Source organism: Protopterus annectens, chromosome 13.part0 (assembly GCF_019279795.1).
Source record: "Protopterus annectens isolate FY-2018-M chromosome 13.part0, PAN1.0, whole genome shotgun sequence".
In the NCBI taxonomy this organism is placed as follows: domain Eukaryota; kingdom Metazoa; phylum Chordata; order Ceratodontiformes; family Protopteridae; genus Protopterus; species Protopterus annectens.
Window position 1 is genome coordinate 1,186,995,070 of NC_056747.1, and position 24,153 is coordinate 1,187,019,222.

Below are 24,153 nucleotides of genomic sequence, written 5' to 3' on the forward strand. Positions count from 1 at the left end.
CATTCTATGTGGGACAGACAGAATGTTAAAAAGAAAAATATATGAACATCTGTATGACATTAAAAAGAAGGACAATACTAATGCTCTTTATAAGTATACTATTACCTGCAGTAGAGCTAAATTCATGCTTTTTTTGTTAAATTTACTGGCAACTGACATTAGAGGCTAATAAAAGTCCCTGTTTAAATAAAAATATTTCCTCTACTCCATTTTAAAGTTGTGAGCTGCTAGGCTCCGATTTAAATTAATTTTTAAAAGATTGTTTAAATTTTAATTTGGAATTTTAGATGTCATTTTTAGGATGATAAATTTATACTTTTATTCAGTGTTTTTAATATATTTTGTTCATAGATTGATCATAGTTTAGTACTAAGCTAATTGCCCTTGCGAGCCATTTTAAGCCTAGCCAATTATCCCTTGTGAGACTCAAACCCTGCACCTTGTGTTTGTAAGGCAAACACCTTAGCCATTAAGCCACCCTCCCAACCCACAAATATTTACATATGTACAGGGGGGTTTGCACTATGCACTTTAGAACAAATCTAGGCTGTTGAACAGCTTAATGGGAGTTACAGTATTATTAAAATTCTCTTTGAGTATTAAGTATTTTTGTATGATTATAGATATGTACGTTTATTGGCATTTTCCATTTTTGGTGTGTTAATATGAGTTGTATAAGAATTATGTATTGCACACTTGGAAGTTTTGTGTATACATTTTTTAAGCAGCTCCTTATAGTATTTATATTTCCTTTCACATTTTTATTTAATCGTAGGTTAATTGATTAATAGTATAATTATTTAATCAAAACAGTGTAAGAAACTTCTCTCTGTGGAAGATTTTCAGTCCATATATTTCTAGTTAATCACTGTATATTAATCAGATCAGACAATAGTAGTAGAAGTAGCAAACGTAAACTCGTCTTAAGTCAAAACAAAAAGTAATAATAGAAAATATATAATTGTACAGCATTAGTAAGTATTCGAAAGTAATCCAAGCAAAGCAGGCAGTCTGTTTCCAGTCGAAAATCCTTTATTAAGTACACAGACAAGCGATCCAAGTAAAACAAAAATAGAGTAATAATTTTCTCACAAGCTTTCTAAATATATATATATATACTTTTTATCAGGCATGGGAGTGGTTTATTGTGCTGTAAAACAAAGTGTTATAAGTACACATGTTAAATTCACATTCCTTCCCCCATCAGTGTGACATTCGAGCTGGTCCTGCCCTACTTAGTAGCTGTCATAATAATATATAACCCTTATGTACTTTAAATAAAATTATATAATGATGTGGTACCTCTTATTTAACCAAATTATTAAGTAGATTATTAAGTCTGTGATTTTATCCAAGACAATATACTACATGGCTGGAAATATATCAACCTTAGTTCATTCGGCAATCAAAAAATATATATAAATATATACATATACATTTTGCATGTAAAAATCAATTTCTATTTTCATAACCTATTGTTAACAAAGATCGCTTTCGTCATTCTAGACTTCTTCAGGTCTGTGTACAAGAACCCTAAAAACCTATATAATTGTATAATTAGTTAGTATTGTTATTACACATCATTTTGAATAAAGTGGAAAAAAAAACAGAAAAAAAATAAAAATAAGAAAAAAATGTATGTATGATGATGGAAACAAAATATACACTTAAATTTCAACTGATTTAAAATGGTATTTAAAACCAGTTTGTAGAATACAATAAAATAAAATAAAATACAATTAGTCATGTAAACAATGTGACAATTTTCTAAGTTCCAGTGCACTTTTAATTGAACAGTAGTAGTTTAGTCCAGGCTTCCTAAAATAGTTCAGCTTTAATTAATCAAGATTTGGTAGGTTAATTGATTGATAGTATAATTATTTAATCAAGATTATATAATGGACTTAAAAGGAAAGGGTTGGTTCATATCTGATAAAGTCCTAAAACAGGGACGAAAAACGAGTTAAATCTGTTCAGTATTTTATGTTGTGTATTGTTGTACGTTTCATTAATGTTTTATATTATTAAAGTATTTTTTTACTAGTTTTTACTAGTTCCTGGACTTTGTGACTACCTCTGCAGTGCCTGGTGTGGAGTATTTTTAGTTGGTGGCAAGCTGCTGCTGGAAGCTTTTGGCACTGTTTTCCGCTCCTTCACTTCATTGGAAAGAAATTTTAAGACAACATGGTGTCTGCATTCCTTGCAGGCCTCCAGACCTAAATGCAGGTTCCCAGCTTAACTGCAAGCTAGAGTACTTTATGTAACATACCAACACAAGTGAATTCCTACTGGATCAGTTTTTTTTATTTTAAATGTTACCTTTCCCTCTGCCAAAAAATAACTACCAGTCCTCACAGAATTAAGACTTCCATCCTTCCCCATGTGAGATAACACCTCAAAACAGTTCAAAACACCAAGATGTTCTTTTTGGGATTTATCAAGTACAAAATAATATCACCTGTACATAGCTAACTTTTCTTGATTACCTGAATAGTTATACCCTTGAATCTGTGAATCCCTTGCATTATTTGCCAACGGCACTTAATATAAAGCAAATAACGATGGGGAAAAAGGACAATGCTGCCTGTTTCCTCTCTTCAAGACACTTCTCAGAGAGGAACCCTTCCACCTTAATTCTTCCTTCTGACCCTTCATATATCTTCCTAATTAAGCACAGTACACTTATCAGGGAATATAAATGCTACTATTGTCCAACTCATAAAATCCATCTGACTATCAAATGCTTTGTTTTCATCAAGGCCCAAAATCAATAATTCAGTGACCCACGCGATATGAAGAAGTACAGTTTTGAATGCTCTTCTACCCTTTCCTTCTCTCTTCTGAAACACCTGTACATTTATTTTAGACAAACAGCCATGAAGCCTGAATGTTTTATCTGCTATTTTTTTTTGTATCTACTGCATTCCAAGAATCAAGCTATAACAACTACTGATTATATAATTTAAAACTGAAACATTCCAAAAATGACTTGTTATGATATATGTTTGTTCTAAATGTTCCCATTTTGAACAGTAACTTGCAGTTTTATTTTAAAAAACTGGGTCATTAAGAATATTTACAGTCAATACTTAAAATGACTTGGATTCAAATAATTCATGCCCATAGCGCCAGAAATGGGCTAACAGGAAAAGCAAAATTAAACTCTGAGTGATATGATATGGAGACTTCCTAATTTGCTTCATTTTCTTCCTTATCTATGTTTCGGTTACTCTACTCCTTCTTTTTATTTCTTTCCAAGCCTGTATCAACCTTCTGTACAGTTTTCCACATTCTACTTTGCATGAATAAGTTCACCTCAGACATGTGAGAGACAACAGGACATGAAAAACTCCCAGTTACTGTAGCTTTTTTCAAACTCCAGGGTAGTCTTTACCTCTGTCAGGAAACAAATGACATGCTTTTCATCCAGAAACAGCAGCTTTCTTGCTTCTGCCAAATCCAACACATGCTCCTAAACTGGGAGCCTATCTATGATTATCAGCACATATATGTCACATTTTGTTGTTGTCACTGTGGGATGAATCTGTTTAAGTTTTTGCAATGTTACTACTTTCATTTTACAATGCAAAAGCTGATAGAACATATATGGTATGAAGCCCAGTGCATTTCCTTTATTACATGTAATACTTTCTAAATTTTCCACATGGAGTCAAAAAAGCCTGTAATCTCACACTACTCATCTTTCTCTGCTACTGCACTAAAATAATTAATTTTCTTTCGCTCTTCTCTCACACATTACCTTTTTTATTGCTACAGCCTTAAATATTTACAGTATTAAGTCTAGTTCAGAATGTTAACTTCCCAGCTTCATTAATCAGCTGTTTATGTTCCTACCTTCATTCATCATATTGTTCAATTTATATTAAAGAGGTCATTCATTACTTCTCCAAAATCTTCATAAATGTGTGCTGTTCAAGATCTACTGAGCTAAATTTCTGGATGCAACAAGTAATTGATAGAATTAACTTTAATTGTGGTTCCGCTTAACACCGCTGGTTCAATACTGCTGAAAGGGTTGTTATGTCAAAAAAACAGTCCTTTAACTCCAAGATCTTCATAAGGTGTGGAACATTTTGCCCCATGGCTTGTCAGTTTTGGAGAAGATCATAGCAAGCAGCAGATGGATAATTTACAGATCCCAGAGGAAAACATATTTTGGTGCATCTTCCTCAGTTTTGCTGTTCTTTCTCCCAGCCATACTTCTAGGAATTATATTCCTTTGAATGTCATTTCCTGAGTAATGCTTTAAGGAATTGTTCTATATACATTTTTTAGCTTTCTCTTTTTTAAACACCTTTATTCAATTATCACTTTTGACACAGGCACATTTACATTTATATAAAAGTAATCAAACTATGTTAACACATTAAAATTAACATTATGCTTCACATATACTGTTATATATCACATAGCCTAAGCAACATTACATAAATTATTCAATTCCTGCCCCCATTTTTTTTAAAGCAAGACACATCTTTATTAAACCATCACTTACGATATAAGCAATCATACATTTATGAAATGAAAACAAACCACACCGACACAATCCTAGTTACAAGCATTTTACATCACAAATCATACTAACACACTCCCAGTTGCAAACATACATTGCTTACAATCTACCCAATTGTTTTCCGTCAAACATATTGTTCATTTAAATCCTGCCTTCTTTTAAACCTCATTCCTCCCCTGTATGTATTGTTTCCACAAGTCCCAGTTTTTCTTATGTAGTTTGCTCTTACCTTTTTCTAAAGATCTTAATTCCAGTTGTTTTATCTCTGTTACTATATTCACTACTTGTAATATAGTTGGTTTAGATTGTGATTTCCATTTTCTAGTAACTGCGTTTTTGGCAGCTACCATAATTAGATACAGCAAGGTCTTACCATGTCTAGGCAATTCCGTTTCTGTAGCAAAGTTCAAACAAATCATCTCCCTCATCACACCAATTTGCCCAACCAGCATCTCCAACAGTGCATCCCGCAAGGAAATCTTAAAGCCCGCCATCTCACTGCACTCCCAAAAAATATGTTCCCAATTATCTCTTTCTTCCCCATCACACCTCCAACATTTGCTAGCTACCTGATGAAAAATTCTCTGGAGTCTACTTGGGAGATAAAAATATGTATGTAAACATTTCCAAGCAAAAATCCTAAATCTTCTAGATTTTGTTGCACATTTGGGAGACATACATATATCCTCCCATTGCTTCTTTGTGAATTGCTTAACCAGTCTTTCTTCCCAATCCTTTCTAACCTCTTCTAATTGATTCTTACAGTTATCATGCATTTTATATGCTCTACTAATTATTCCTTTTTTAATGGCAGCTTCTCTTCTAGATTCTAGTAAAAACTTTACCTGTGTTGGTCTTTCATTTAGGACCCTCCTACTTCTTTCTCTTTGCCTATACACAGATATCAATCCTTGATATGGAAGGCAATCTCTAACCTGCAGTCCAAATAAATGTTGGCATCTTCCCATTCTATCATCTTTCCCTCTCTATTTATTTGCTCCCAATACCTTGATTACTTTGACAGTTTTCTCCAATAAATTCCAGCCCCCTCTGGCCTACTGTCTATCTCCCTAATTGCAGTCATTCCTATCACCAGAATCTTCTTTCTCCATTCCTGTATTGGCTTAGTTCTTAGTATACTTTCTGCTACTTTACCATTTTTTTAGCTTTCTCATCTTGATCTTGGAAACTCTAAAATACTGCAGCTCCATGCATACTCATGTTATGCTTTCAAACTGTTATTTCTGAATGCAAGGACTCGAATGAATACACAAAGGTCTCATAACAGAACTTTCTCTGGGCCTAAAATGGGCAAGACTATAAAGGGATACTAAAAAAACAGTACTAGCATGGGGAAAAGCTTATGTATGATACAATCTCACTTCCAGAAGCAGCAACAAATACGTTTTGATGCCGTAAGCAGGCTACTACAGGCATAAACCCAAAATATTCCATATAAATTTCTGATAAAAAGGAAAAGCAGAAATGAACAAGACAGACGAAGACCAACTATAAGCTGTGACTAAACATACCCCCAAAACACATACACAACACTCCTTTTGTCAGCTTTGAAAGTAAGAGCCTTCAAAACATTAACCCTCATTCTCTTTAAAACTTTACAGAAAATATGACTACATGGGACTCTGCACACTTCTGCTTTAGTATTTATCTGTTAACATCTTTATTAAATCATCATATTCTCCAGTATTTATTTTATTTTTTGTCTTTTTACTTTAAAACATGTACTCTCTATGATGCAAACAAGTATAACGTGAGTCAACATATACTTATAGTACACTGCTAAGTGAAAGACAAGCTTTGGTAAGAGTTTTATTTGAGTGTAGAACAGACACTGTTATAAAAGGAATAATTAGTAGGGCATAAACAATACTGCACAATAAATATTAAAATCAATCAAAGGGGGTTACAAAAGACTGACTAGAGAGACAGGAAAAGCAATTTATGAAAGAACAAGAAGAGGACATCTGTATGGTTCCCAGGTATGCAAAGTCTTGAAGGTTTAGGGTTTTTACTTGGAAGTGTTTGCATAGGTACATTTATACTTCAGAAATTTTCTTTCTCAGACAGCAAATGCTGGAGGTTTCATGGGAAAGACAGATTAATTGGGAACATGTTTTTTGGGAAAGTAACAACTTAGCAGATTTCAAAAATTCCAAATGTTGGAAGCAAATGGTTGCAATAAAGAAATGATTCTTTAGACCTGGAATATATAATCTGAATTGCCTAGACATAATATTTGCTACCAAAAAGCAATTACCAGAAAATGGAAATCAACGTCTAAACCAACTGTAATTGAAGCACTGAATACTGTAAAGGAGATAAATGAACTGGATGTGAGATAGAGAAAGGAAACAGCAAACTGAACAGAAACAAGTGGGATTTGTAGTAACGATACATGCAGAATAATGTTGTGGAGTAGGAGGAGTGAGGCTTAAGGGAAGGCAAGAAAGAGCGATGCCTCATGCGTGTAATGTCAGAATGGGAAATAATTGTTAAAAGGAAAACATATGTCTACTGTATGTAGATAATGAGAAATGCCACTGTGGTTCATTTTCTTTTCTATTAATGTATATGTATCTATGTATTTGTTTCATTTATGATTTAATAATCATGTTTAAAAACATTAATTTATAGTACACAGACAATTTCAAATGAGTGGAATATGTTAAGTACTTAGTGCACTGATCTTTAATGACTGTACAGCAAAATCTCTTGATACCATGCATATGTAATTTGCTAACCCACTCAAACCTTTTAATGGAAACTGGAATACTTTTCTGTTTTGTTATTAGGATAAGAAGCTGAGTTATAGTGATCTTGGCACCACTCAAAGACAATCTTATTGCAATGAATGGTGAAGCCTAAACTTGGAAACTCCACTGCTACTCTAAGTAACAGACAGACTGGGTCTCCTGTGTTCTTATATTTTTTTAGAAATAACTTCAGAAAATGTCAATTGCATAATTAAACTAATTACTTCCGCATAAATGAAAAGAAAACCTTGTTAGAATCCTTGTAATGGTAGAGGCATAAAGCATCTTTTTGAGCATGGTACTGTGTTTATTGATTCTGACTGCTCAAACAAATCCACAGACTGTATAAAGGCAACAGTCATTTTGTGAAATCCTGAAACAACGGTGACATCCCTAATGAGAAAACTGTGTATTATTAGCAATACAATAAACATCAGTGACATCAAACTTATGCACGTAATGCAAGAAAAAGAATGCTGTCTTAATGTGAGTGTTGTCAAACAGGGTCTATATTACATAGTGAACTTCAAAAAGTTCAAACGATGTAATATCGAGCTTAAACATCCGAAACCTGAAAATTGCGGAGACATGGCACATCGATTTTTTACCAGGGAAAAAAATAGGTGGGCCGTTTTTGGGGCTTTGCTGTTTCCTCCACTGTGGGGTAATCTCAGAGTTGGTATATTTAAGTAGGGGGGTATGGGGGGGTGAAGCCCCCCACTTTAGTTTAAGTTTTAGGTTGGAGGTTTTTTTTTTGTTAGGCTGTTCTTTCTGTTCGCTATTTTAATATTTCGGACATTTAAGTTCAATATTACATCGCTCGAACTTTTGGAAGTTCGACGATGTAATACAGACCTGTCAAACCAATTACTCCAGCTTAAATATTTATATGTTTAAAAACAGTCATTCAGCAGCTGCAGGATGACTGAATTACTAAACCTGCCGTCTTTTTTTTTTGTCCTTTTAATTTTAGTAGGCACTTAACAGAAATATTGTCATTAAACCCCGAATGAGAAAAAGGAGAAATGGAATGGCAACAGGTGCATATCCTGGGCTTAATTATATGATTTCTATTTACTGAATACTAAAATTAAAAGCAAAAAAGATACAGTCTTGGTAATCTAGCCATTGTGCAGTGCTGACTGGTTGTTTTTAGAAAAGTGATGTTTATAAGAAGATACTTAAGCAATGAATGTTTTTAGATCTGCACTGCTCCAAAGAAGTCAGTTGAAAATGCAAAAGTGTTTAACAATACCACCCAGGGTTTCCTATTACTTGTTTTTTTTACTTGGTCAGTATCATGACTGCCCATCCTGAGTTGTCAGATGATTTGCCAGAACTTCTTTGAAGTTGTCTGAAAGTCATTTAAAACAGATGTAGCTGTCTCATCTAGCACCTGGTGCCTATTCCTGATGTAGCACCCCACCACCTCAGCTCTTAAGTGAGAGTAAAAAAAAAATAGAAAAAGAACTTTGGCTTACTCTGTAGGAACCCGGATGGTACCTTCGTACCAACTGGCTTCCTACAGTGGACCCCCCCCCCAATCAGCTCTTAAAGCTAAGAAAAAAAAATGTAGCAAAAAAGAAGTGCACTTCTCGATTGTGCCCTCTAACACGTTGTGCTCTTTTTGCCTCACTCTTTCTATACTACTGTCATTCTAGATGGCCTTATCAAGTTCCTCAAACACTGAAGCTTTCATAAATACTTGCAAACACTCTACAAGAATCCATCCACGTCTATAGCTGGAATATTACAAATGACAAAAGTGAGTTTTAACGTATGTTTTATTACAACAGATGAAAAAGAAATCATCAGTGATGGTCAGTTTAAACTACTTTTTCTTGCCCGTGACAAGACATATATTGACAATATGCATTACACTATAGCCTTTTACTTCATCTTAGTCTAGCTAAGAAAATATGAAAATGCACCAAGCTGGTTCTGAACCTGAAGCTATTATTACTGAGACAACACATTTAGATTGAAGTCACAATTTAAACATCATGTCATTTCACCAAACTCTGAACAACAAATTTCTTCTAGACGTATATATTTTTTTTGTTTTATCTTACTTATTTTAACAACTGGAGTAGAACAATGACCTTACATCACCATTATCGTTTTTTTAAACATAATGTCTTTGTCAATCAATCATGGCCAATGAACTTGTACTGGTACAGTGGGGTTCTAATTCAAAGAGATCAAAGAACTGAGGTCTAAATACCTTTCACTCTGTATATATTTTTCTGACAAATTGTTCACACCGCCACTTGGTGATATGTACTTTTACTTTTTTTCTGACTGGTGCACCTGGAGTGGTGCCCTACAAGATACTATAGAACTATTTCTAAGAAGTTAGAACACAGCATACTACAAAATAATATGACAGTATTCTGTGACCCTTGAAATGTAGAATAATAGTCCAGCTGGTACAGAAATTCAAGAACAAACTTTCAACTTTCATTAGAAATTGATACACTGCTCTCATACAGTACACTACAAAAAAGAGTGCATAGCCAAGGTGAAACTCATATAATCTTTTATGTTCAATACTTTCCTTTAAAGAAACTAGGCTCCTTACCTTTAGTTTGGCTCCTGTACTACCAGGACGACTTGAAGAGGACTGTTTTGGTGTAGTGGTTGGAGTGGAAGAAACTGAGGAGGGTCGTTTAGGGGTGGTTGAGGGTCTACCTTTCATGGTTTTGGCAGGCAATGGTGATGGTGTCTTAAAATGCAAACAATGAAGATAAATTCATAACAACAGAAAATAACTGAAAATGTGGATAATAAAAATAAAACTGAGCAAACAAATGCTTGCAGTACAGCTTATGTCTTAAAGGTGCAGCATTCATGTGCAAGTTCTCAGTATAAAATACAATACAACATAGTTGCATAGTCAAAGTAATGGACTTAAAAAGCATAGCTTGTCATAGCAAAAATGCACAGCACTTACTAGTTTTTAAGGAAAACTCCTACACCATGTAGGCCTTTCCACAGAGTCCGTCAAGAGCTGCATTTATACTTCTGGAATAAGCTATTCACAGTCTCTAAAAATTTAACCTAATATGTGTGGTACAGTGGTGTTAATAGTTATTGTTACTGTTTCATACTTCTTGGTTCTTAGGTGCGGTTCCTGTATGGGGTGCATTCTCTGTACACTTACATGCCCTTTCAGTGTCCATACTGCTTTTTATTTGGGACTCTAGCAGGCTCCCACATTCCAAAGACATGGGTGTAGATAAATTGACCACTGTATATTGTATGCATTAGTATGTATGTGTCATGAAAAGGACTTAACCCTGCCTTATTCTGTTCGCTTGCTGGTAGAGATTCCAGCTCTACTGACCTGAAATGGATAAATCAGATACTGCAAATGAATGGACAGACAGAAGGACAATAATCAGAAAGACAACTATGTTGTTAGGCTTATTTTGCTACTTAATGTTATCTTCTTCCTGACTCTCACATTATCAGTGACTCCTAAACTCACTCCAAAAATTGTCAAAGAAAAACATTTTTCAGGGGAATTTTAATTTGGCGGGTAGGATTAAAACATAATTTCATTAGATATGAATTATACGGCTTTGCAGCAAAGAATGGTCAATTAATATGAAAAATTCAATAAAGCTTTTGGAGAAATCGTTTTTACTACTTGATTCATATGGATATTTTGTCGCATAGGACCTCTTTGTGGACATTTATTTAGCATCTAACATAACTGATTTTATCCTGGATTCTGTCACCAGCAGCCATTTGAGTGTGGAGAATTTACAAGTGTGGACTATACAAGAATTCCCTTGGCGTTCACAAGTACAGGGTAATTTTGTCTTTTGGTTTTTGTTACCCATAGTTCTAACAGGAAATTATCCCAGAGGTATTTCCTACTATGCAAACAGAGACCAGTTTACTCCTCTCCTTATTTATTATCTGAACGTCGCTATATACTAGTTAATATTAGTTAATGCTCCCATATGCTGTCACTCCATTTTTTCATATTTTTCAAATACTGCTTTTGCATCACGAACCACACAGTTTTTACTTTAACTGCTATTACAGCTTTTTCATAACAAACCATACAATTTCTCTTATGTCATCATAATTTAATGTTTCATTCCTGCTCCTTCCCCCTTGTGATACACAACCATGACTCCCTGGGAGCCTGTAGCAATTTTACTGTATTAACTAATTCTAAAAAACTTAATCTGGATGATTTTAAATTGTACTGCTTCACGAACTGTAGACACACTCGTTATAAATTTAGGAGTCCTGCTTATACCCCGTGGACCCTTGGCATCCATTTCATTCACTTTAAAGATCCTGCTCCCTCCTCACAGCATTACAAAAGCTTTCTGAATATTGCAGTGTTTACACAAAACCTTGTTAACATTTAGCCCAATTCAAAACTATAAACCTGATAAGTTTTTAGTACCCATAAGCTCGCTAAAAAGATCTCCACAAGTTTAAAGAATTATTCATACTTAATAGAACTTTATTAAATATCCTTCCCATAACCCCTTCTGTTGCTCTCCTATAACCTAATAAGGACTCAATTAACCAAGGATCCCCACATTTACACAAGTATAACTGTCTCATTAGACACGGATATTTAGCTTTTATTTTCCAACTTTCATGTCAATTTATGGAAGTTCCTTACAACATTAAAAGTGACATTTTATTTTCTCAGCCAATTCTGCCACATGCAAAATATTCAATCATACAATTAGATGTTGTATATGCAAACAATCTCCCTGAGAAATGCTGATTTTTTTTCAACTTGATTAAAGCAGATGTGAAGGAGCTCCAAGCGAAAGCGCTGAAGGATATTTGTCAATTAGGACCTTTAAATTAATCAATTATTTTCATATGTTCCCGTTCTTTCTAAGAATTCACCGCCGTGATACGAAGTCACATTTGTTAAATCATATGATGGCATGTCACCATTTTGTGCAACTACTTGTTGAGTCAATATTTCATAATACTTTCCTATTTTCATCATATTTTCCAACAAGGTGTACATTTATTTTTATAACGTTATTCAAAAAGGTTTACAAGTTTAATAAAGGAACTTGTGACTCTGGACTGTAGATGTTTTTTAGCGGGTCGCTAGGCATCCAGTAAGATTCTTGTAAGGCAGAAAACCACTGGTTACCATTTAAACAGCTGTGACCAGTTGCTGATACCAAGTTAAAACCACTTCCACCACATGCCCACAATTTCATCTGTGAAGTTTACGGAGTTATAATAAATTTAAACCGAACATGTATGTTTTTGGAATAATGATTATGATTACAGTGCTCATCTGCTATTAAACCTTCTTTTAATATCTGTGGTATCCAGTGTCTTCATTTTGGAACTTTCCACTCAGATTTAATTTGTTTTTTATGCATAATTCCTAAGACATACATCTTCTTATGGACAAATACGCATGACCTGTTTAAATGTGTGTGCATTTCTAAAAACGGATTATTGGAGTTTTTTTGGGCTTGTACAACCAAAGCTAGCCAGGATTCATTGCTTTAGTCCCACATACAGTGAGGCTTTGCAATCCTGCTTTTTCCTTTACTGAGTGCTTTGGTTGCGGCAGCTCAGCAAGTACGGTGGCTAAAGTTTTCTGACTAAAGTTCGGCCCTAGGACATCAAGGGCCTTAATAGGTGTTTTTGTTTGTCTTCATTACTGGTAGTTTTTGCCGAAAGGAAACTTCGACAAAAAGGTTTACACCCACAACCAGGTGGATGAGAAAAAAAAGTTGGCACACCTAATCAAAAATCAGCTGATTGAAAGTAAAGGCTGTTTTTTTCTGTTCGAGATCATGGTATAGTGGGGAATCAGGGACTTTGCATTTCCCCCACTGCAGTGAATCTTGAAGTTAGGGGGGTGGTGGGATGCAGGGAGGGCCTTTACCTCTGCTAAAAAAGAAGTTATGTACTTACCATAATGTTCCATGTGAGTAGCTCATCTCGCCTTCATTCTTACAAATGGGTTCGGAGCCAATCCCTCAGCTCTGAGTTGCCCGCTTTCACAAGCTCGTGGTTTTCGTGTAGCTCGAGGCCAAGTCCCTATCCCATGATGCTCTCTCTGCCTTACCTCAGATCTAGTTTGCTGATCCCAACATATACAATGTAAGAAAACATGAACATTACTCCAGCCAGAGTAAGAAATCCAAAGACCCACCAGACCCCAAATCCCTTTCTCGTTCTTCGAGAAGCCTGGGGGGGGGGGGGCTAGGGTAGGCGGGATGGAATGTTAGAATGAAGGCGAGATGAACAGCTCACATGGAACGTTATGGTAAGTACATAACTTCTTGATGTGAACTTGTTCAATATCGCCATTCATTCTTACAAATGGGTAGCGTCCCAAGCACCATTCATTCTGGGTGGCTCACGGGAGTATATTCCTGAGGACAGTGGAACCAAAGGAAGCCCTGTCCCTGGAGGCCTTATCTACTTTGTAATGCGTAATGAAGGTATGTGACTTTGACTAAGTGGCAGCTGCACATATTGTGTCTAACGGCAGTCTAGCCATATAAGCTGAAGAAGTAGAAACAGTCCTTGTGGAATGCACCTTCACGTTATGTTCTAACGGTTGATTCACAAAGAATATGTGAATTTTATACAATCAGACAACCATTTGGAAAGAGTGACTTCTGACACCGGTAGCCCTTTCTTGGTATCAAGTTTATGCAACATATACTCCAACTTGTTGGAATGGTAACTGAAGAAAGTTGGGAGTTCAATAGTTTGATTCAGATTAGCCTCCGAACAAACCTTTGGAAGGAAGGAAGGGTTAGTCCGGAGCAACACTCTGTCAGGGTGAAAAATCAAATATGGGGGTTTAATAGATAAACCCTGAAGTTCAGACACCCTACGTGCTGATGTAATGGCCACCAAGAAAATGTTTTTCCAAGACTGGAATTTTACTTGGCAGGAAGATGCAGGCTCAAATGGAGGAAGAATAATCCTAGATAGAACAAAATTAGAAGTTATGTACCTACCATAACGTTCCATGTTAGTTGTCTTCTTCTCGCCTTCTTTCTTGCTGGATGGGTTCGGAGCCGATCCTTGGCTCCGACTCAGCCACTCTAAAAGCTCGAGAGCTAGTTCCACCGGCTCGAGGCTCCCCTATGTCCCACAATGCTAGGCGGTAACTCCTCAGATCTCATTTGAAAGCTAAGCCCAGCAAGGAAATTCCATAAAAGGAACAAAAGAAAACTCCTCTAGGTCTGTCCAGGCTAGGGGGAAGGAGGTGGGGCCTTAAGAAAGAAGGCGAGAAGAAGACAACTAACATGGAACGTTATGGTAGGTACATAACTTCTAAATGTTAAGTTGTCTATCTCGCCTTCATTCTTGCTGGATGGGACCGCGTCCCTAGCACCTTATCCCGGGTGGCCTATCGGAACAGACTCTTGAGTACAGTGGAACCAAAGTTGGCTCGGTCTCTAGAGGCCAAGTCCAACTTATAATGAGAAATGAAGGTATGGGGAGAAGCCCAAGTAGCTGCAGAACAAATCGAATCAATAGGCAGCCTATCTTGGAAAGCTATAGAAGTGGCTAAAGCTCTAGTTGAATGAGCCCTGGGTTTGGATGGCAATTGTTGATGTCTGATCTCATACACAAGGGTAATCAACGAAGTAAGCCATCTAGAAAGAGATACTTTAGAAATTGCAAGGCCCACTCTACCTTCTGCATAAGAAACAAACAGTTGATCAGACTTCCTGAATTGTTTGGTCCTGTCTAAATAGTACCTAAGTTGGCGATGAACATCTAAACAGTGTAACTTTTGTTCGGACCTACTGGAATAATTAGGGAAGAACACAGGAAGTTCAATGGTTTGATTCAAATTTGCCAGTGAAGCTACCTTGGGCAAAAAGGGCGGGTTAGTACGTAAGGACACCCTATCCTTATGAAACACAAGATAAGGGGGTCGACTACACAGAGCATGGAGTTCAGAGACTCTTCTAGCTGAAGTGATAGCTACTAAAAAGAGTGTTTTCCAAGATAGTAACTTTATTGAACATGAAGCAGCAGGTTCAAAGGGGGGAAGAATTAAAGACGCCAGAGCCAAGTTGAGATCCCATTGAGGAGGAGGATCCCTGATTGGTGGTTTGAGGAGAAAAACTCCCTTTAAAAAGGCTTTGCAGAGTTTGTGAGAAATAATGGAGGACTCTGAGACTCCAACATGAAAATTCGATATTGCTGCCAACTGAACTTTGATGGTAGACGGGGACGAACCTGAGTGGAAAAGTTTGGCTAGAAAAGCTAGAACTGATTGAATAGAAGCAGTGAAAGGATCTATATTCTTTGACTGCGCCCAATAGAAAAAACGTTTCCACTTGCTATGATAAATCTTCCGAGTGGAAGATTTATGAGAGGCTATCAAAATATCTCTAACTGAGCGAGATATCAGAGGAAGCCTGGCTAGAGTTGGAATTGGAGGAACCACGCTGTGAGGTTCAGAGAAGGGAGGGAGTGGTGCAACTGACCCGACTGATGGGTCAAGAGGTCTGGAACTGGGTCCAGATGCCAAGGTTGCTCCAACAGATAACGGTGGAGAAACGGGAACCAAACCTGTCGAGGCCAGTAAGGGGCAATAAGGATCATGGAAGCTTTCTGAGCGATGGCTTTCTGTATTAGCTGAGATATCAGTGGGAAGGGAGGAAAAGCATACAGAAGTCCCCGAGGCCAATCGTATACTAGAGCGTCTCTGCTGGGGTGGCCTGGTTGGGGAAAGAGGGTGAAGAAATCATCGCACTTGCTGTTTTGGGGAGTAGCGAAAAGGTCGCAGCAAGGCCGGCCCCACTTTCGAAAAACTTTCTCCAACACTGAATTCTTCAGAGACCACTCGTGAGGCATGAGAATAGCTCTGCTCAATTTGTCTGCAATCACATTGGACTTCCCGGGAATGTGCGTTGCTAACAGAAACCGCTGAGAAGAAATCGCCCATTGCCACAGTCTGAGTGCCTCTCAACATAGGGGGTAAGATCTGGTTCCGCCTTGTTTGTTGATGTACCACACTACAGACATATTGTCTGTCTGAATTGCTATAGTTCCCATGGGAAGAGAGTCTTGTAAGGCTTGCAACGCTAGAAGCACTGCTCTCATCTCTAGGACATTTATGTGCAAGTGGCACTCGAAAGGTTGCCACATGCCTTGGACCGTCCTGCCCTGGTAATGCCCCCCCCACCCGATCAGGGAGGCGTCCATTGTCACTGTAGCAACCGGAGAAGAAGGGACGAAAGGTCTCCCTAGGTGGAGCTGGGGAGATGTGATCCACCAAGAGAGATGATTCTTGCACGATTGAGTATCCGAATAGGATGGGACATTGGAAGTCGTTGGAAAGACCATTGTGTGAAGAGCATCCATTGTAAAATTCTCATATGGAAGCGAGCTAATGGTAGAAAAGGGATGGCCGCCGCCATAATCCCTAAGACCTTCAGGATCAATCTGGCTTTGACTTTGTTGCTCTGCAAGACAAGAGAGACCTGTCTGTGTATGTCTGCTATTCTCTGCTCTGTGAGTCTGGCTGACATGTTGACTGTGTCTAGATTTGCGCCTATAAAGGTAATAACATGACAAGGCGACAAGACAGACTTTTCGTAATTTATTGAAATGCCTAGTGTCTGACATGTGTGAAAGGTGTAGTCTCTGGCAAGAAGCAAAAGATGCTTGGTGGGGGCTGTAAGGAGCCAGTCATCTAAATAAGGAAACACCTGGAATCCTTGTCGTCTCAGATGAGAGGCGACCACTGCCATGCATTTGGTAAACACTCGGGGGGGGCTGTAGTGAGACCAAAGGGCAGGGCTCTGAACTGGAAATGACTGGTTCCCAGCCTGAAGCGGAGGAATCTCCTGGAGCGTCGACTCATTCTGATGTGATAGTACGCATCCTGGAGATCTATCGAGCACATCCAGTTGTCCCGCCCCAAAAGGGGTAGAATGGACTGAAGCATGACCATCCGGAACTTTGTTTTCTTGACATACTTGTTCAAGTTGCTGATATCCAAAATGGGTCTCCAGTCCCCTGTTTTCTTTGGAACCAAAAAGAATTTGGAGTAGATTCCGGATCCTGTTTGGTCTGCTGGAACTGGTTGAATGGCTCTTTTTGCGAGCAGCTTTGAAATTTCTAATGCTGCTTGCTCCCTTTGACTGGGTGGAATGTCTGGAAGGGATTTTTTGGATTGCTTCGGAATGAAAAGGAATGGGATTCTGTAGCCTTCGGAAATGATAGACTGTACCCACTTGTCTTGAGTTAGGGATAGCCAGGCTTCTGGGTACAGCGATAATCTTCCCCCGACTGCCTCCGAAGGTGGACAGTCGGGCAACACCTCAGGGATGCTGAAAGGGCTTGTCGGAAAAGGATTCTCGACTGCCCTGATTCTGCGGGCCCCCTCTGCCTCTAGGACGGCGTCTACCATTATTGTTCCCCCCTCTGCCTCTAGAGGGGAATCGACTCCGTCAGGCAAATCTCCCTGAGATTGTTTGCGGAACCACATCTTTCCCCCCTTCTGGCCTTTGGGGTAAGGCCTAGAAGGAGTAGAAAAATGGACTCCGACGGCAGAGAGAGTTTTACCATCAGTCTCGCACCTAGTCAGGTTTCCTTCACTTGAGGACCAAAGAGGGATGATCCATCAAAGGGGGAATTAGTGAAGGACGCCTTGAAAGGGTCCGCAAAGTTACATAGCCGCATCCAGGCGTGCCGACGCAAGGCTACACCTGTACCTGCCACTCTACTTGCTCCATCCGCCGCATATGAAAGGAGGTGCATGGAAGAGTTAGTTATAGAATTAAGGGTCGCCAGCTGAGAGTTCATCCTATCCTGAAAACCCGCAGCTGTTGGGTCCTTTAACATTTTGCTTGCTTCCTTGAGCAAATCCCTCTGAAGACGAGTGAAATGACACAGGTAATTCAGCGAGCGCATAGTAAAGGTCGCTGACGAGAACATCCGCTTCCCGTACCTGTCCATCGACCTAGACTCCTTGTTAGGAGGATGAACAGGCACCGAAGGATCAGCTAACTCCTTCTTGGTGGTCGCAGCCACCACCATAGCATCAACAGAGATGCCTTTGGTTAAAAATTCCTTGTCCTTGGGGGCAGTGATAAATTTTGATGGTCTCCTGGGGGTGGGTTCCACTGAATCAGGAGCCGCCTAGGCCTTCTTTGCCACCACTTGCATAAGGGGGTCAAAGGGAGGGGACACCCAGGAGGTGGAAGGGCGAGAGCCAAATGCCTCAAGATACACCGATTCATCCTCTGAAGGGTTGAGGGCTGGCCAATTCCCCTTTGTTTTAAGATTTCGAGGATGTCTGCAAAGGAGACATCTTCAGAGGGGAACGAAGGAACCTTCAGAATCCTCTAAATCAGTGTCAGAGGTGACAGACTCAGGGGAGTCAATGTGCTTCCTCTTGCACTGCCTCTTCCTAGGGGGCTCTCCTACCGGGTCAGGAGAGGCCTCGGAAGAGGAGGAGATCCTCACTGGGGAAACTTGAGGAGCTGGCTCTCTACGGTCGTGGATGAGAGAGTGAGCAGAAATCACCGGAGGCACCGTGGAGGGAGGGGCAGAAGGAGCCGACTGTGGAGTTTAACCTGGTTCTAACACACTCCTCATGACCTCGAAGGCACCCCTGCCAGGCAGAGCCGGAGGTCTCCGCTCCGAAAAGCTGAAGACCTTTCCCGGCACCAACATTGATGGCTCCGAGGCCGATGTCAGAGCCGAACTCACCAGCGCCGAAGCACCGAGAGGGACAGCGGGTCGGACAAGGGTCCGACGCCACTCGCCCCCTCGGAGCCGACGAGGGAAGTCCGGCGCCGAGATTCTTCCAAGGAAGACATCGGAGCAGACGACGGCAACGAAGACAAAGGTATCGGTTCCAACGCCACCACAGTCTCGGGTCCGAGCCGCCCTGGCTCCGAACTCAGAAGAGTCAGAGGAGGAACATTTTGAGTAATGGGAATAGTTCTCGACTGTTGAGTCGGACTTTGAAGCATCTGGGCCAGTGCCTCGGACTTAAGAAGTCGACTCACTACTCTCTGAAGGTCATGATCCGATAGTCTGGAAGACCTAGAGGAGTGAGATCTATGGCTCCATTCAGACAGCAAAGGTGATGCTGGAGCCGAATGAACGGAGCCGATAGATGGAGATCGGGACCTTTTTCTGGATGTTGGTTCCGACAATTTGATCGGAGCCGACTCAGTTATGTCTTCCTCGGCTCCGGCCGGAGCCGAGGAAATAGTAGGGGCATGTGTTCGAGATTCATCGGCTCTGGCCGGAGCCGATGTTCGAACAGCCTTTGGACCCCCAGAAGACGGCACAGAGACCGGAGCCGAAGGTCTGGAAGGCTTAGAGGGTTTCCCCGATGATTGAGTCGAGGGACCCTCAGGCTTCAATAAACCCCTTAAAATGAGTTTATTTTTGCGCTCCTGCAGGACTCTAGGGCTGAAGCCATGGCAAACAGCACATGAGTCCTGCAGGTGCAAAGGCCCCAGGCAGTATACACAAAAAGTGTGACCGTCTGTCAGAGACATCTTCTGACAGCACGAGTCACACTTCTTGAAGCCTGAGACCTTCGATTCTTTGGACATGTCCAAGAAAAGTCAAAGTGTAACCACAAACACACACACACACACACACACACACACACACACACACACACACACACCGATTACACTTGTAATATTTTTAAATTAAATTTAGTAATTAACTTTAGAAATTAAATCCCTACAAAACACAGTCACTCTAACTACTAAGGTAGGGAGGGACTCGGCCTAAAGCCCAAGGGAATAAAATTAGCAAATTTAGGAAAAAAAACTGGGGAAACTTGACTATAAAGGGGAGTAAACTACTTAAGTTTTAAAACTATGAGGAAAGCTAACTTAAAAGGGGGTCTTATCTGAGATACAACTCAATATTTCAACTAACCTGACGTGCCGGTTGAAAAAACACCTCAATCGCTGTAGCTGCAAACGAGATCTGAGGACTTACCGCCTAGCATTGTGGGACATAGGGGAGCCTCGAGCCGGTGGAACTAGCTCTCGAGCTTTTAGAGTGGTCGAGTCGGAGCCGAGGATCGGCTCCGAACCCATCCAGCAAGAATGAAGGCGAGATAGACAACTTAACATTTTAGATTCCAGGGAATGAAAGGTTGTCTAACTGGTGGTCTGAGATGTAAGGTTCCTTTTAAGAAGGCTCTACATAACCTGTGAGACATGTCTACATAACCTGTGAGACAAAAGATTAGAACCTTCCGATCCAAGGTGAAAATTTGAAATTGCAGCCAATTGAACACGTATGGTAGCTGCCGCAGTACCTTGATTAAAAAGCTTAGTCAAGAACTCTTAATATACTAGCAATTGGGGTGACATATGGGTCAATATAATTTTGAGAAGCCCAGAAAGCAAACCGCTTCCACCTGCTGGTGTATAACTTTCTGGTTGAAGCTTGTGTGAGGATACAAGGATATGCTGCACCGCCGAGGAAAGATTGAGAGACCTGGCTATACTGGAAATTGGAGCAGCCAAGCTGTCAATTTGAGGTAGTAGAGTAAAGGATGAAGAACCCCTGATGACTGTGTCAGCAGATCTGGAACTGTGTCCAGAATCCAAGGTTCCTCTCTTTGGTAGAGTCCAAGGAAGGGGAACCAAATCTGTCAAGGCCAATAAGGGGCATTCAGAATTACAGTCCTCACCAAGGCTTTGGCTTTCTGCAGAAATTTTGGTATCAGAGGAATGGGTGGAACTGCATACAGAAGTCTCAGGGGCCAAACGTGTATGAGAGAATCCCTTGGGTTTTCCCCTGGTGGGGGATTCAGGGCAAAGTAGCTTCTGCATTTGGCATTCATGGGGGATGCAAACAGGTCACAGCACGGCTGGCCCCATCTGCAGAAAATCATCTCCACTACATCGTCTTTGAGGGACCACTCATGTGGCATCAGAATGGCTCTGCTTAGTTTGTCCGAGATCACATTGGATTTCCCCAGGATGTGCGTCGCTATCAGAAAGTGCCCGGTGGATACAGCCCACTGCCAGACTCTTAAGGCATCTCGACACAGGGGATAAGACTTGGTTCCTCTTTGCTTGTTGATATACCAGACAACTGACATGTTGTCAGTCTAAATCGCAGTCGTTCCTAGAGGAAAAGAGTCTTGGAAGTACTGCAAGCCAAAAGTACTGCTCTCATCTCCAGGACATTGATGTGCAATTGTGACTCTGTCTCTGACCAGGTGCCTTGGGCTGTTCTTCCTGAAACAGCCGCCCCCCCCCCATCAGAGAAGCATCCGTGGTCACCATGGCTGATGGTGGGGGAAGAACAAATGGGCGACCTACTGTTACATGGTGGCTGGTCAACCACCACTGTAGATCCTTTTTGCATGAATCTGTAATGATTATCAAGAATGACACTGGAAGTTGTTGTTAAGACCACTGGGTGAAGAGTAACCATTAAAGTATTCTCATGTGCATGCGCCCTAGAGGAACTGGTACGAGAGTTGCTGTCATACTACCCAGCAGTTTTAAAACTTGAGAGGCTGGTACCTTTTTGTATGCTAGAATGTCTGATGCCTGTTGCCGAAGTGTGAATATTCTTTCCAGTGGCAGTTTTGCCATGGCGGTGGTGATGTCTAAATCTGCTCCGATAAAAGAAATACACTGCAATGGTGACAACGCAGACTTGTCGAAATTTATAGTAATTCCTAACTGGGAACACAAATTTTAGAGTAAGGTCCCTGGATTGAACTAGTTGATTGCCTGGTGGTGGCGGTGAGAAGCCAGTCATCAAGGTACGGAAACACTCGGAATCCTAGACGCCTCAGGTGAGCCGTAGCCTCTGCCATGCATTTAGTAAACCCTCTGGGGGCTGTTGTGAGACCACAGGGCAGTGCTCAGAACTGATAATGACTGGCTCCCAGCCGGAAATGCAGGTGATCTCTGGATGGTCTGGTCATTTTGATATGATAGTATGCATCCTTGAGATCTATAGAGCACATCCAATCGTCTGTTCCTAGAAAGGGAAGAATCGACTGAAGCGTAACCATCTGGAAATTCTCTTTCTTTACAAAAGTGCTGAGTTTGCTGAGGTCCAAGATGGGCCTCCAGTCCCCTGTTTTCTTTGGAACTAAAAAGAATCTTGAGTAGGTTCCGGATCATATCTGGTCTGCTTGGACTGGCTGGATGACTCTTTTTTTCTAGCAACCATTGAATCTCTATGGTTGCTTGATCCCTGAGACTGGGTGGAACGTCTGGGATTTTCTTTCATATGGATGGTGGTTCTGTGAAAGGAATGACATATCCTCTGGAGATAATGCTTTGTACCCAAGAGTCTTTTGTAATTTTAGCCAGGTGTCCGGATACAAAGACAAGCGAGCCCCGACTGCCTCCAGAGTAGGACAGTTGAGCCACCTTTCAGGAGCACTGATAGAGCTTGCCAAAGAACTGATCTCTGTCACCCTGGTTTTGCAGACCCCCTCTGCCACCTGGATGGTGTCTTCCATTATTGCCTCCTCCTCTGCCCCTGGAGAGGGGTTCACTGTGTGTGCTCTGAAAGGCTCCTTTGGACTTGCGGAACCACATTTTTCCTCCCTTTTGCCCTTTGGGTAAGGTCTAGTAGGGATGGAAAAATGGACCCCTACGGCAGAAAGAGTCTTTCCATCTTGTTCACACCTATTGAGGGTCTCCTTGACTTTGGGCCTAAAAAGGGACGAGCCATCGAATGGAGTATTAACAAAGGAAGCCTTGAAGGCTTCCACAAAGGAGCATAAGCGCATTCGGGAATGTCTCCGAAGAGCTATTCTTGAACCCGCTGCCCGGCTCGTATCATCAGCTGCATATGAGATGAGACGCATGGACGAGTTAACTATGGAGTTAAGGGTATTGAGATGTGATGTCACCTTATCAGGAATGCCCTCAGCTGCAGTACTCTGTAGAGTATCTCCAAGCTGTTTAAGGAGATCTCTCTGAAGTCTGGTAAAGTGTGTCAAATAGATGAGCGATCACATAGCAAAAGTCACTGAACTAAAAATGCGTTTCCCATACCTGTCCATAATCCTAGAATCTCTATTAGGAGGATGGATAGTAGAAGAGGTTTCAGACATCTCTTTCTTGGTGGTCGCCGCCACCACGGCATCAACCGGCACTCCTTTCGTAAAAAACAACTTGTCCTGTGGCAATGTAATAAACTTGTTGGGCCTCCAAGGGACAGGTTCCACAGTATCAGGAGACTCCCATGCAATTCGAGCAACTAAATCCATTAATTCATCGAAGGGTGGAGTCACCCAGGAGGTGGAGGGTTGAGACCCAAAAGCCTTCAGAAGCACCAACTCATCATCAGTAGGGTTAATAGACTGCCAGTCACCCCTCTGTCTTAGGATCTCTAGGATATCAGCAAAAGAGATATCCTCTGAGGGGGACCATGGGGACTATTCTGACTCCTCCAAGTCAGTGTCTGATATGACAGACTCCTGCGGGGAGTCTAAATGCTTCCTCTTGCAAAGCTTCTTCCTGGGAACCTCATCAGCGGGAGCTTCTGGTGAAGTTTCAGTAGAACATGGGTCACCCAATGGGGCTACCTGAGGCTCTGGGTCTCGACGCTTTAAGGGGACCTGTGATGTAGAGGTAGAACACAGCACTTTCTGGGATGAGGAAGTAGGCCCTGATAAAGTGGGTGTCTTCGAAGACATAACTCTCCTCATGGCATCGAAGGCCCCACTGCTGCGATGCAAAGAGGCAGCCGGTTCCGAAGAAGATGGCAACCTCCCCAGCACCGAAACAGTGGGCTCCAAGCCAGAGGAAGGAGCCGAGCTCATCCATGCCAAAGCTCCAAGAGGAAGGGTCGGAACTGACACATCACTTCGACTTTCCC

The 24,153-nt window shown here is 40.7% G+C and overlaps 1 protein-coding gene across 9 annotated transcripts in view; it reads right to left on the minus strand.

Annotated features, from left to right (window-relative positions):
- Positions 1-24,153, minus strand: part of MAPT (microtubule associated protein tau) — a 1,213,302-nt gene that overhangs the window by 365,697 nt on the left and 823,452 nt on the right. For 8 of the 9 annotated variants that reach the window (XM_044055189.1, XM_044055186.1, XM_044055188.1 and 5 more), the window contains one exon: positions 9,890-10,033. The exons of the other annotated variant lie outside the window; for it this stretch is intronic. In XM_044055189.1, the coding sequence (XP_043911124.1) occupies positions 9,890-10,033 (144 nt within the window). The remainder of the gene's footprint in view (positions 1-9,889; positions 10,034-24,153) is intronic. 9 annotated transcript variants of the gene reach the window in all.